Source organism: Teleopsis dalmanni, chromosome X (assembly GCF_002237135.1).
Source record: "Teleopsis dalmanni isolate 2A chromosome X, ASM223713v2, whole genome shotgun sequence".
In the NCBI taxonomy this organism is placed as follows: domain Eukaryota; kingdom Metazoa; phylum Arthropoda; class Insecta; order Diptera; family Diopsidae; genus Teleopsis; species Teleopsis dalmanni.
This window is the reverse complement of record NC_051848.1, coordinates 63,958,030-63,973,967: the sequence shown is the minus strand read 5'-3', so window position 1 is coordinate 63,973,967 and position 15,938 is coordinate 63,958,030. Positions and strand designations below refer to the sequence as shown.

Genomic DNA, 15,938 nt, shown 5'->3' with positions numbered 1-15,938 from the left:
TATTACAAAGTTAATTATTTTTATAATCTATGGTCGTCTCTTTTTTGACGATTAAATAGATACACTGTTAAGTATAGAAAGGACATGCTCTAAGAATAGATAGTTCAGGGATTAAAAGCTCTTTCACAAAGATATGAGTAAGTAAAAGAGAAAAACGCGAAAAATAAATAAAACCAATAACGATAATCATTGTTGTTTTAACTCATTTTTAAGTTGTAATTTATGGCGGCCGACTTTCAGCCCTAGTCGTAAAATCCAGTGATCAGACAAATGATTGTTGTTTTATATTTACGAATTCTGATGACATCATAGATACTTAAAGATCTTCTGTGATTGCCCTATATATTTGCATTGCGGTATAGTTAAAGATCATATATTCGAATTAGTTTAATGATACTATTCCATAAGCAATTTTATAATCGAAATTTAGAGGGGATTGGTACTTGAGTAATCAGTCCAGCTTAACAGATTAAAGTTGGTTTGGTCTTCTTAATAAGTGAATTCCCAAATAAGTTAAATTGTTGAATTGAGATATGGTAACGAGATATACCATAACTGTTGGTAACGTGATATGTAACATAACTGTTGGGAAAATACTTCTATAAAAGTTGAAAGTGATATGCTGGCATTATTTTAGCTGATTTTGTTACTGCTTTAGACTAGTCGTTTTTTTTACCAAAGAGAAGTGATTTTTTAATTTCTCTTGAAGCTTTTAAATCATTTTCATGATGGCATTAGTTTGGTACATCGTCTGTAAAAGTAGAGGGAAAATGGAATTATTTACTGGAATGTTCAATGTAAATAAAATAGATAAAAATGAGCAACATACGAAACACCATATAGTTCAATTGCGGAGATTAGTGATATGTACTTTACATTGTAATTCCCTAAATACGAATAGGGTTCCAACGCTGAGTGAAGTAAATTGGAAAATGTGTATTGTGACCACAAGTATTGGACGGACTCTGACCAAAATAATTTAACGAAACAATATTTTATGTATACATGGATTTCACAGGTCTTTTAATTAGTTTTATGAAAATTAGAAAAATTGGAAATATATTATGGTAAGTTTTTTTTAAGGACTCTAGGCTTTCATATCAAAAGTTTACAAACAAAATTGTAATAAATTAGACAAATACGTTTTTCTTTGATATATTATATTTAAAATTATGTGATATTAATGATGATAAATGATTTCGATCAATTAGACATTAACACAATATCTTAAAACCTAAGTCCTAGAGGTTTAAAAAAAAAAAATCGTTCTTCACGGTTCTGTTCTGAGCACTTTTGATGTTAAGAATCTGATGTTTTTATGTTTTTAAACAAATACGATTCACTCATGTAATCATGCAAAATAAACCCAAAAATAGTAGCAAATAGTGAACTTTTCAGTATCCAACAATATGTGATGGATGTGTCCTAATGGGTCCTTCTTACTTCAAATTTGACAATCCTTTTTATTTATAAAGTTACTAAAAGAAAACAAATATTCTTTACTGAACGCTTAGTTTAATTAAAAAATTAATTCTAGTTAACAGAGTACATCGAAAAAAGTATCTGCTAAAATCAAAAATATATTACATTGAATTTTTCAAATGTTATCATATCTGCATTATATGAACTTATTTATGAAACTATTTTTGAAGATTTCTGAAATGAAGCGTCTGCTTAATCTATATATTTTTTAACCAATTTTATATATTAACAATTTACATACACTTTGTTTGGATGTGTAAGATATATATAGTATTGTAAAATACAACTAAATGAGAATTATAAATAAATTTTGTGTCGTTTATATTGTCTGTATTATGATATACATAATGCAATAAAGTAGCCCATCTTAATGATTAAACAAATTTGAGCAAACATTTTTAAAAAAAAATCTGGTGTAAGCTGTGTAGTGGTTGTTTTAGCGGTTTTATTTACACTTATTTATTTACACTGACTTAACTTCAGTTAATTATGCTACATATTATATCTATATTCCTCCGTATTAATCAAAACTGTCGCGGGAGACCGTTTTAACTTTTTTCTTTTTCTCAGTTTTCATAATGATCTTTTTGGTGTTGCCACAGCTGTTTATTCTTCTATCCTTCTTCTTCTATGTTTTTCAGAGTCTTTCTAATCTAGCAATTTAGCTTTAATACTCACATGTGACTTATGAAATTTCCATTAAATAAACCATATACTTATATTATAACTTGCATTTTAAAAGCCTGTTTTAGTAATTAGAAATTGAATGATATAATTATGAAGACCAAGATTGATCTAAGATTGAAGATCTATATCTAATGTAGGTACGTATTTCTGGTTAAATTATAAACATAAATTCTTTAAATATCAAGAGATGCACCGTGCGAAGTAATTTAAAAAAGCTATCTAAATGAAGAAAGAGATGGAATTTGACCAAAAATTGAAATGTGCCAAAAATATTAAGTAAGTATTAAATTATTTATTTATTTATATAATTATGCAACAAATAATGCCTTCTACAAACAGAATAGTATTGAAATTTAACAATTAAAAAATAAAAAAAAATAATTATTTAATTCAATTATTCTACAGCTGGTGTATGATGTCGTTCTAATATAAACGCAGATCACTCTTGATTTAGGTGTTTATATTAATGAACTTAATGAACTTTCACAGCAAATTAACAAAACTCGAGAAAAATGTGCGAACATAAAAGCCAAGTACGGCTTTGGATCAGTTAGTTAAGGAGCGCTGACTCTGAGCTTCAAATTTGGCAGGGCACGAGTTCGATTCCTGGTACTTGCATTCCAAAAAAAAAAAGAAAAATCATTTACGAATAATTAAATACAAGAATTATTTCCAAGACCATTGATGATGGGTATTTGGCAATGCTCGAAACAGCTGTATGGTCAGCCAAAAATCCAACTAATTAAAATTGGAGTTCACTACTGTTCGAAAAACCTCTTTATTTATTTATTAAATATAGTATTTCTTACTTAGTCTATGTGAGCTATATAGCACGAAGTATTATAACTGTTCAATACAAGATGTATCTAAGTCCATTTCAAAAACAAACATTTTTGTAATAGAATTAAATAGAGTTGAGTTAAATAGGATTGAATAGTATTGAATAGAGTTGAATAGAATTGAATAGTATTGAATAGAGTTGAATATAATTGAATATAAATAAAAAGAATTGAATGCAATTGAATATAATTGAATAGAATAGAAATGAATAGAATTGAATACAATTGAATATAATTGAATGTAATTGAACAGAATTGAATTAAATTGAATTAAATAGTATTGAATAGAATTGAATAGAATTGAATATAATTGAATTAAATAGAATTGAATTAAATTGAATAGAATAGAATAGAAATAAACATTTCTATTTAAATCCTTCCAACTTTTAAATAGTTCTTTTTTGTCACAATAAATTAACTAAACTTTTGTTGTTGTCCTTTTATTTCTATTCGAAACCTTCTAACTTTTAAGTAGTTTCCTTTCGTCATAAGATGCGTCATTCTCGGCAAGAAAAAATTAATATTCAATAAAAATTTTAATTAAAACTCCAGTTTTCTTGTCTAGTTGAATATTTTCTTTATTGAATGTATAAAACGAAGGAACATCAAAGTTATAAGTTGAAACATATAAATTGCCTAACATTTACATTGAATTGTGCATTTATTGTTTTATATATAATTATGTATTATTGTTTAAAAGATATTCTTTATATATATTTACGATATATTTGTTTTGATAACTCATACATATATATTTTATGCTTTTGTTTTACCGTTATTGATACAAACATGAATTTGAACTTGTTTAAAATTGATACGAATAAACATTAATATTGAATTTACATAATATAAATAATTAATATAATAATAATAATCATAATAATTATAATAATTATAATAATAATAATAATATTGATAAACATATTTATTTTCAGTTAAAATATTGCATTTCCTTTTAAATAATTTTTTAATTATAAAAATTGTAATAAAGAATAAATACTTAAATATGTTAATAGAGAGAGAGAGAGAGAGAGACTTTATTTAGAGATTTTTTGTAGGAGAGCAGATAATCATTATCTGATTTTTATATTTCTTCATAAAAAATTCGTAAATATTTAATTTATTCTTTATTAATAATATTTACTTCTTAGTTTGTGAACAAATAGTTTCCATAAAAAAGTAATTTTTCTTATAATATATATGTATTTGATGTAAAATAGTTATTGACGATTCTATATATTTTTATTATATTATTATATTGTTTTTTTGTGTGTTTTTTTTTTGATGATAAAATATTTTCTGTTTTTGATTTTTGTTTCGCGCGGGTACATAATACCATTTACTTAAATTGGTTGTTAGTCATAGCTAATAATATAACAAAATGTTGTTGTATTTAAATTGTATAATAATAAAAATAATAATAATAATAATAATGATAATATAATTCAAAAAGTTTATAAATAGTAAATATATGTATGTATAATATTTTAACAAATTAAAAATAAATTAAAAAATAATTTGTTGAACAACAGCGAAGACGATGAACTTTTTAAAATACAATTTAGAAAAATTTATAGAGGCCCAAACAAGTTGACAGCTGGATGGTTCTCGGCAGTGTTACCTAAGAACTGCGCATAGAGTTCCTTATAACGATCAAGAGATAGACCACCCTTTTTCTTATCATCATCCTGTTTTAAAAAAATATATATAAATAGTTAAATATATATAATAGTTAAAATATATAATAGTTATAAATAAATATATAATAGTTAAAATAAATTCAATAATAGATAATTAAAAAAAATGTAACCAAATATTTTGAAATATAGAAAGAAATCTGTAGATTGTCTTAAATTTTGTTTTCCGTTTATAAGGTTTGATAAATTGAAAAGACTGTTCGCATAAATATCCCTTTTACTACTAGATTGCTCAATAAGTTCCCGGTAACCTATCTAATATGTCAATAGTAGAACTAAAATTTCGAGTTAATGCTTCAAAACGGACCATCTATTTTCCCCTAAAACAGGGAAATACAGTGCGTATAATCAAATTCGATTCCAAACCAAAACTTTATCTTCCAAAGATGTATTTCCCTGGGTTTTTGGAAAATTTCAACAAATCCAAATGCTATAATCAAGACACGCACACATTAGCTTTTAAAGGCAGAAACACATTTAAAAATCATTTTTTTAACCAAACAAAAACCCCAATGTACAAATTAGATGTGCATGATATCGTATACAAAATTCCATGTAGAGGTGACGGGTCAATCGCTAGTCACAAACATGAAATAAAAAGCAGATCAACTCCCAATAATAAAAAAACAGCATTATCGACCCATTGCACTATGATGAACAATACTTAAAATTTTGAGGAAGTACAGATCATCAACAAAGAGCTAAATTATAGACGTAGACTAATGCTGGAAATGTTACACATAATTGATGTTCCCGACAATCAGAGACTGAACTACAAAAAAGACACAGAGGGTCTTGCACAAATTTACAGGTCTCTGGTTAAACATAAAAAACTTTGAAATAGAAATAATTGAATATTACAAAGTTATTAAATTCTTTGTAAAATAGTTTAAAAACAAATGGTCTCCTCAAGAGTGATCTGCTCAAACCAAAAATATTGGTTTCAAAGAAAATTTGTTTGTTTAATTGTGGTCGTATAAGCCCTAAAGATGATCCACATAAAGATCGTACAGAAACTGTGTCAAGACCAGAAATCGTCGCCAAAAGACACAGAATATATTTTTGTAAGATCGTCAATTAATCAGTAGAAATTAGGTAGAAGCTATAGATATTTCATTAGATATAGTGAGCAATATTTTATATTAAGCTTTGAATTTCAAAAACTGTATGCACAATAAATGTCACCTTCGTTCACAATACAGCAAAAACACATTCGAATGCGACTTAGTCAATTATAACTGAATCATATGAATCGTAGAAAAAGAATTTTATCACTATGGATGACCACCGCCATTATACTGAACCAAAACAATAGGCTCAGGGGTGATATGAACTTGGGCCGAACTGTGTTTGTGTTTTAAGATTATGCAAGAAGATATCAACGTTTTTCTTCAAATTAGTAAAATTATTAACTCAGATTATTATTTTAATATTTAGGATCAATTTAATTTTAAAATATATTGCATAATAAAATCAGTTTTACAATTTACAAACTTATTGAGCATTAAGGTAAAAAATTTTTAAAATTGGAAGTATTTTATATCAAAAAATCAAAAAACTTACATTTAACATTGCATCAAATGATTTGTCCACTGGTGTAATATCATCGATAGCTATTCTCGATATGCAGTTGTACCGGTATTCTTCAATTCCAACGATGCCATCGTTATTGATGTCAAGCACCTTAAAGTTAGCTTCAATAAATGCTCTCATAGCCTAAAAGTGTAATAATTTCAATAATATTATTTTAAGCATTTTGTATTTAGTTAAATTAATTGCCTGAGGGAAATCATCGTATTTCTTTCCTACACAGGTTTTCTTTACAGCATCCTTGAACTCTTTGTTTGAAATTTTACCATCCTTTAAGAAAAAATGTATAAGAATAGAATGTGTATCAGTATAATATTTATACAATCTCTTGTAAAAAAAAATTGAACAATTAACTCATCGAAAATGTATAAAAAATAAGAACTACTCTATTATTTATATTCGTTAATCTTTTCTTATAAACCTCTTTACCTTGTCATCATCAGCAATTTCTGATATTTCATCCCACAAATTTTTCATCAATTTACGGTATTCATCCAAACGGCCGGTGCTGCAGTCGCCCTTGCCCTCAACAACACATGCCCGGACAGCCATACATTGGAAATCGTTTTGGTCGAGGTAGCCATTATTGTCGATATCTATAGCAGCAAATAGAGAGAATTAGGTATTAGTACCACGTCTATTTGCAATTCATTACTCTATTTCTTAAAATTTATTGTGAAATTTTAGATAATATTTGATTGACTTAGATTTCCCTATATGTGTTAAAAACGCTTAGATTAAAATTAAAGATAGATATTTGAAGTGTAGTTTTTATTGGGAGTTGTAGTCGTATTATATAATATATAGTAATATTTTAAGTAATAACTTTTCTGATTTGCTGTGATATTATCATATTCATTGTATTGGCATTAAGCCTTGTCCCAAAGTCAATGAGATTTTTCCATTCATTAAGTTATAGCTTGACATGATATCTACTAGCTTCAGATATATGCATAATGTATAGTTCTTTTCTTATTATTTAATGATAAAAATATGGAATTTTTTTCCTATCAGTAAAAAATTTATATCGAGCAAGGGTTGTTGAACTATATGTATGCAAACGGATAAATATTTTTATCATGGAACTTATACGTTAATCAGATTGACAAGTTGGATTGATCATAACATACTCATAACGTAATTTTAGATGTCTATGTGTATTGTGACCACAAGTATTGGACGGACTCTGAACAAAACAATTTAACGAAACAATATTTTATGTATGCATGGGTTTCACAGGTCTTTTAATTAGTTTTATGAAAATTAAAAAATTGGAAGTATATTATGGTAAGTTTTTTTAAGGACTCTAGGTTTTCATATCAAACGTTTACAAAATTGTAATAAATTAGACAAATACGTTTTTCTTTGATATATTATATTTAAAATTATGTGATATTAATGATGATAAATGATTTCGATCAATTAGACATTAACACAATATCTTAAAACCTAAGTCCTAGAGATTTAAAGAAAAAAATAATCGTTCTTCACGGTTCTGTTCTGAGCGCTTTTGATGTTAAGAATCCGATGTTTTTGTATTTTTAAACAAATACGATTCAATCATATAATCATGCAAAATAAACGCATAAATAGTAGCAAATAGTTGACTTTTTAGTATGCAACAATATGTGTTGATGTGTTCTGATGGGTCCTTCTTACTCCAAATTTGACAATCCTTTTAATTTATAAAGTTATTAAAAGAAAATAAACATTCTTTACTGAACGCTTAGTTTAATTATAAAATTAATTCTAGTTAACAGACTATATCGAAAAAAGTATCTGCTAAAATCAAAAATATATTACATTGAATTTTTCAAATGTTATCATATCTACACTATATGAAGTCATTTATAAAAGTCATTTATATTTTTCAAGTTTTCTGAAATGAAGCGTCTGCTTAATCTATATATTTTTTGACCAATTTTATATATTAACAATTTATATACACTTTGCTTGGATGTGTAAGATATATATAGTATTGTAAAGTACAACTAAATGAGAATTATAAATAAATTTTGTGTCGTTTATATTGTCTGTATTATGATATACATAATGCAATAAAGTAGCCCATCTTAATAATTAAACAAATTTCAGCAAATATTTTTAAAAAAAAATTTGGGGTAGGCTTCTTATTCTTCTGCCCGAAGCTTATTGGAGTTGTGCAGCAAAACTAATTGTTGTTGGCTTAAGCATTCAAATTGTTAAGTATGGTGTTTAATCTAGATTATTTAAATAATTATTATTTTGTCAAAACATATTTAACAACTTTTTGATTAAAATTTTTATAGCGAAATTCCAGAATTTTAGAGATATTCTTCAGAATCTTATTTAAGGTTAAGAAAACTTTTGCAAAATAATAAAACAATCTGATAGCGATTTATTAAGGCTGTGTAATGAATGCAACACATCCAACCTTCTCGTAAAGATACTGTATGAAATACTATTGATTTATACCTATGGTATAGACAGAATTATCCCAAACACCAGACCATACTGTTCATGTATTGACAAAGAATCCTTCTGAGAATCTTGAAGTTAACTTTACTGTTGGCGACTACAATTTTCAAATTATGATAATGTTGTTTATTTATGTATCAGTTTAGGCACTTTACTGATTTTATGAGACGATGAATCACTTTAAAAATATATGCATCTTTAGACTTTTGAAAAACGAAAATTAGGCTCTACATCGATGAGATCGCATTAGGAATGTGCTAGAGAAAAACTGTTGGAAAGATCTTTAGTATTAGCGCTGTATTACCTTTACAGCTGTGCTATAATTTGCGTAATAAAATTTAACTATGTGTTCAACTGTTGTCATATTATTGGAATAGATTCATACAATATAGGTGTTTCATTAGGTATACACTAATGGAAAGCACAAAAGAAAATATCCGGCAATTTGATGGAAGAGTTAGACGACTAACCTTCTGACGTTAATTGGTACTATCAATGAGATAAGTTGAAATGATATGAATCAAGAGTCTTACTCAAGGCACAATACATAGTTAAGTATAATTAAATTTAACATTTTTGCTGCATGGTCATGTCATTCAATTGGAGAAAAATGTTACGGCAAAAAGAGTGTTTGATTAAGTACACGTTAGTAAAAAATACTGGAAAAGATATATTTATATCTTCATGTATCTGTATCTTTGATGGAAGGGTCTGGTTACCAATCAATAAGCAAGTCTTCAAATAAAACAGCTAGCGTAGACTTCGAACGCTGCTAAGAACGGGACAAGTCTGTTAAGGCCGACTAAGTAAATTAGTTAGTGGGTCCATATTTATGAGCTCTTAAAATATTTTTTTAAGAATTAATATATTGTCTGTTTATAGGATAATAATTTGTTCGTTTTATAAATTAAGACTTCACACAGTTATTGTTGTGTTGGCATTTGCATGATTATAGTAAACAATCAGATCAAATATTCAGATCTGGTTAAACCTTTCCGATATATTACCGGATAGTATATCGAGTTTTTTTGTTTCTTAAGTAATTTGGAAATAATTTTTTTCTTTCGTATTTTTCATATGAATTCTTATTAAGCATTAAATTTGATAATAATTGTTTGAAATTATATCCTGAAATTAAAAATAGCATTAGCCTTCATGGATTTTAATTTCTTGGAAACCTTAATCTTAACTTATTAAGCATCATGAATGAGATAGATCAAAACAACCATATGGCAAAAAACTAAAGAACGAATACAACACATTAACAACAACTACAGAGGAAGCTCCATCAACATCATGGAATACAGAATCTACATACAATCTTTTTAAGCTTCAAATAACTTTTTGGAATGTACACGGTATTGCAAATCTTTTTAACGAACCAAAAATTGCTGACTCGCAGATCATATCTATCTATGAAACCTGGTCAACAACACCTTTCAATACTAGCCTTAGTCCTTGGTGCAACTATGATGCACTGACAGTCTCAGCAACAAGGGAAAAGTCCACTGGTAGAGCTAGTGGTGGTATTGTATCTCTAGTTAAAAAAAATTTAGCAAAAAGTTGCGAAATAAGCAAAACAAATTTGTGGATTTTCAACTTTTATTGTATTAATAATTTTAATTTTATTTTAGGTTCATTGTACATTAAACCACATTATGATATAAATATTGCTTTAGAATTGCTTCAACCATTAATCGATGAAATAATTAAAAAATATGCAGGGATCCCTTTAATAATAGGTGGTGACTTCAACGCTAGAGTGGGTGAAGAGGGTGCTCAAGAATTCTTATCTGAAATTAGTTCTATTTTCATATCTAAAAGAAGATCTCTTGATTCAATCTTGAATACGCGTGGTAAAAATATATTAGAATTTATAGAAAATAATGGCTTTATTTTGCTTAACGGTTGCACAGACGGTGACATCCCAGCAAGTTTTACATTTTCAAACAAAAATGGAAACAGTACTATTGATTTAATTTTGGTCAACGTCGCTGCAATCCCATTTATAAAAAGCCTAGAAGTACAAGCGCTTGCTTCTGGCTCAGACCATTTCCCGGTAATCCTAAAACTTGAATTACCTATCGGCACTAGTAATATAAATTGTATAAATGTAACTTCTTGTAAGCAAACCAGATTAAAATGGGATACAAAAAAGTTTGACATTTTTACAATGCACATGAACCGTTGTCTTGAATCATTAAACATGAATCATCACTTCTGTTCTTTATCCATTGACCAACAAAGTGATCTAATCATATCCTCCATACAAAAATCAGCTCAAGCATCAGAAATGGTAATTACAAAATCCTTTATGCCTCCTTATTATACTTCTCAGCCATGGTTTGACTCAGAGCCTCAAAGAAAAATCTAAATCATGCCCTAAAACAGTGCAAGCGTCAAAGCTTTTCACCTGAAACCAAAACGGTATACATTGTTTTAAAAGCAAATTACAAAAAAATGCTGTCTGAAAAAAGAACGGAATATGAAATTAAGGTCAAAAATAAGTTCTTTAATGTAAAAAGTTCGAAAGACTTTTGGAATCTTATTAAATCGTACAATCGAAAACCTTTTGTCAACAACCCCATACCAAATTCTGTTTGGAAATTCTTCTACGAACAAATTTATCCACCTCGTCCTACCATTGAACATATACTGTCTGAAAACTTTATCGAAGCGCTGGATTCGGAAATAACAATAATTGAAATAAAAACAGCAATAAATAAAATCAAAATCAATAAGGCTCCAGGCGAAGATACGATTACGGCAGAGTTCTTTAAGAATTTATCTAGTCAATGGATTTATATCCTACAGTCTGTATTCAATAACATTCTCTTAACTGGAAGCACACCAGCTTCTTGGTCACGATCCGTACTTGTTATGTTACACAAAAAAGGTGATATAAACTCACCCGAAAACTATAGAGGCATTGCTCTATGCAATATTATCTTAAAAATTTTTACCCATATTCTGCATGATCGCCTCTTGCCATGGGCGGAACAACACAATAAAATTCCTGAGTCGCAAAATGGGTTTAGAAAAAAAAGATCATGTACTGATAATATTTTTACTCTTCAAACAACAATTCAATTACATCTACGTCTAAAAAGTAACTCTGCTTACGGACTTTTTATTGATTTCAAAAGGGCACTTGATTCTATTGACCAGATGCTGCTCTGGCAAAAACTTCATTCGCAAGGTATAAGTTCGCGCCTAATTAAAATTCTCCAATCTATTTACGACAAGGCTTTCTTCGTGATCAAACTTCAACAAAAAGACTCCGATCCTATCTCTGTTACTGAAGGCGTTCTCCAAGGAGAAATTCTCAGTCCTCTCCTTTTCATATTGTTTATTGCTGATCTTGAGAAAGAACTAAGGAATGCAAATATTGAAGGGATCAATATTAATGGTCTACACGATATTTTGATGCTGCTTTTTGCAGATGACGCCGTTGTTCTAGCCAGGTCCCCTATTATTTTACGAAAAATTCTATTAGCACTTGAAAGCTACTGCGAAAAAAACAAACTTGTTGTAAACACGGAAAAAACCCAAATTGTCCACTTTAGAAGAGGGGGAAGGCCAATAGCAGAAAATTTCTTTTACAAATGTCAAAAAATTTCTGTCGTGAAGTCCTACACATACTTAGGAGTAAATTTCTCAAGCTCCACATTAGGCAAATGTGCAGCAGAAACTGCCATAAGAAAAGGGAAAATGGCGCTCGGTACGGCAATACAAACTATAAGTAAATTTAAATCTGATTCTTGGGAAGGTCGGGCTAAACTTTTCGACTGTACTGTATCCGTAACACTTTTATATGCATCAGAAGTGTGGGGTCTACGTTACTGTGAATCACTAGAAATCGTTCAATCAACGTACTACAAACGTTTGTTAGCACTCCCCCAAGCTACGAACAATGCAGAACTTAGACTTGAACTAGGCCTTGTAAAAATCTCATATAGAGTTTTCAAACGCGCAATCGATTTCATTATACGAATTCTCCAAATGGACCAATCAAGATATCCCAAACAATGTCTCCTTCGTCTCATTTACCTACACGTAAATAATTCTTCTACAAGTGAATTTAATTGGGTTACACAATTTAATGAGTTTCTTAAAGTTGTAAATATGACAAACTTGTGGAAAACACCGACTGCAGCAACTTGGATTGATAACCGAACTACGGCCCTTGAACGCTATCATAGATATCTTAAATTCAAAGACATTCTAAAATCCGCCAACTCACAATCCATGAATTGCAATTTATTAAGAGCCCTGGATGACAAACCTGCCTGCTACCTCTTTGACCGTAAGCAATTTTTTATGGCAAAGGTTATCGCCCAATTGCGGTTGTCATCAACTCACTGCACTCGTTTTTGTATTAACGGGCAAATTCATAGTCTCGAAATCAACAACCTTTGTACACTTTGTAATTTAAAAACTGAAGAAACGTTGAATCACTTTATGTTTGAGTGCCCTATTTACTCCTCAGTAAGAGATCACCATCTTAGTTTCTTACTTACAGTCTTTAGAGACAATAAATCTCTCATTTTCAACTGCATTGATCCGCAATCATCTAAAGCAATATTCACATATATAGTAAATAGTCTTAAAATCAGATCATTTATTATAAACGAATAAGATTTTGCAAAATTACAATTATTTCCCTACTATTTATTTAACTTAACCTTTTTTTTGTTTTTATCTAATATTTTTATTAAATCTAATTAGTAATATTTTTAATTTAAATTAAAAATAAGTATACATCAAACCTCCTTCTGTTACAAATATAAGTTCAGAAGCAGAAGTAAATAAATGTTGAATTGAATTGAATTGAATAGTAAACAATCAGATCAAATATTCAGATCTGGTTAAACCTTTCCGATATATTACCGGATAGTATATCGAGTTTTTTTGTTTCTTAAGTAATTTGGAAATAATTTTTTTCTTTCGTATTTTTCATATGAATTCTTATTAAGCATTAAATTTGATAATAATTGTTTGAAATTATATCCTGAAATTAAAAATAGCATTAGCCTTCATGGATTTTAATTTCTTGGAATTTAGGATTAAAATTCTGGAGAGCATTTGCGATAATTTTATGTAACGATTCATACTTATTTTTCACGAGTACACATACGCAAAAAAGATATTAGTGCTTTGGATCAAAACTCCATTATCCAGACAAATATATTTAATTTTAACAGTTAATTATTGTTAAAATAAATAAGATAACTCAACTTATAATTTAATTTAAAACAAATTTTAAAATATTTTCTCTGCCACTAGGGCCACTCCTCTTGGACATACAAATGTTATCTTATAATCAGTGTCCGCTTAATAGAGTGAAGTGAAATGTGTTTACACCTAAAATTATCGTTAGCATATTTAAGTATGAACTTTGTATGGATTTTGTATTGATTTTATGTAAAATGGCACTTATCGCTGCACATTTGTCGAGATAGAAAAATTCGTCTTTCTGTAGTCTGCAGTATTCAGTAAGAAAGATGTAAGACTAACTGATGTGTAGGATTTCAATTAGTCTAAAAGTTTAATTTTTAATTTAACAATATTGAGATTAAAAATTATATTCACTTACTTCCAAGAGTATGATGGAAATGAAATGAATTCAATAATAGAGTCAAGAGTTTAGTCTCTATATAAAAATATGCATTTACACAATATACATAACTCGACACATTACATGTTTAACATATTCTACATATATAAAAATTAAGAGATGTGCTTTATTTAGGTAGATATGCATGTATATATATATATATATATATATATATATATATGTCAAACAAGATCTTCTATTAAGAGATACGTAACGATAAATCTGTTTTATCCCATGAGACTATGGTGAACACTTTTGTTTCAATTGATTATGTTAGGTTAATCTGGCTGGCCGTAAGCCACGTATAGACCTATTAGCTCCTAGTTATATCAGATAGAGTTAAAACTCTATAAAGACTATTATTAGCACTATTAGCATATTTGGACTATTAGTCCAAAAAATGTTCAATTTGTTGTTGTTCATGGTCATGAGATTTATGAATTGCTTCGACTTATAGTGTCCAAACAAAGCTATAAATGTTTTCAATGTGAGTAAAAAAATTCTGAACTGTTTCATAAAATAATCATACAATTATATACCGAATACAAAAATAACATATCAAGCTCAGTTGATAAAATTGAATTAGTCTGTTTTCAATTTGTAGCGTTCAGAGTTTTAAGATTGCCCAGATAAATACGATAGATAGAAGAATGAAGAAATGTCGTAAAACATGCTTAGGTTCTAATTGGGCTGTGTAGCTATGGATGATGATAAATTAAATTTGTCACTAGGTTTTGTGGTGCCAAATCAAAACTATAAAATTTATAGACTGTTTTACACTTATGTAGCTTTCAAAAAGTTACTGCCTTTGCCTTCTCTTTCTAGATCCCTTAGCTCTCGCAAAGCCAAAACTTATCTTCCATTTCACATCAAGAAATATAAATAATTATTGACTATGGCAATTGTTATTTGAGTTTTGTAATACAACTTGATACATTGAATAGTCTTGAATAGTATTTGAGAATAACAATTATAGTTCAACTAATGTGTCACTGAAATTAGGACCATAAAATTGATAATCCTGTAGTTATCTAAAAACAATTTTGTTATTTCAAACCAATGTGATTTACAAAAAGTTCCTGGCTGTTTAGTCTTTCTAGATGCCTTTACTCTCTCTAAAATGTATAATCCTGTAGTTATCTAAAAACAATTTGGTTATTTCAAACCAATGTGACTTACAAAAAGTTCCTGGCTCATTAGTCTAGATTCCTTTTCTCTTCCTAAAATGGATAATTCTGTAGTTATCTAAAAACAATTTTGTTATTTTAAATCTACGTGGCTTTGAACAATTTTCTGGCTAAGTCTTTCTAGATCCCTTTACTCTTTTAACATAATTCTCTGCCTTACTGCAATTGTGTTCAAAATATGACATGAAGACTCCATTAACGACGTCATTTGCAATACCCACATTGGCATAAAAATGGAAGAACCTCTTTTCGACAGAGAAATATTTGAATATAGAAAGTGACTCCCTAAAACGTCTGTTGATGATTTTAGGGACTTATAAATATTTTAATCACTAGTAAAAAGCTTTAACTGCTTCTTAAATTAATTTTAAGTAAATTCAGT

The 15,938-nt window shown here is 28.5% G+C and overlaps 1 protein-coding gene across 2 annotated transcripts in view; it reads right to left on the bottom strand.

Annotated features, from left to right (window-relative positions):
• Window positions 1-4,522: 4,522 nt before the first annotated feature.
• Window positions 4,523-15,938, bottom strand: part of LOC119687857 (sarcoplasmic calcium-binding protein 1) — a 33,971-nt gene continuing 22,555 nt past the window's right edge. For both annotated transcript variants that reach the window (XM_038102375.1, XM_038102374.1), the window contains exons 3-6: window positions 6,725-6,891; window positions 6,485-6,565; window positions 6,269-6,421; window positions 4,523-4,696 (exon numbers count right to left, since the gene is read on the bottom strand). In XM_038102375.1, the coding sequence (XP_037958303.1) occupies window positions 4,580-4,696; window positions 6,269-6,421; window positions 6,485-6,565; window positions 6,725-6,891 (518 nt within the window). In that variant the 3' untranslated portion in view covers window positions 4,523-4,579. The remainder of the gene's footprint in view (window positions 4,697-6,268; window positions 6,422-6,484; window positions 6,566-6,724; window positions 6,892-15,938) is intronic.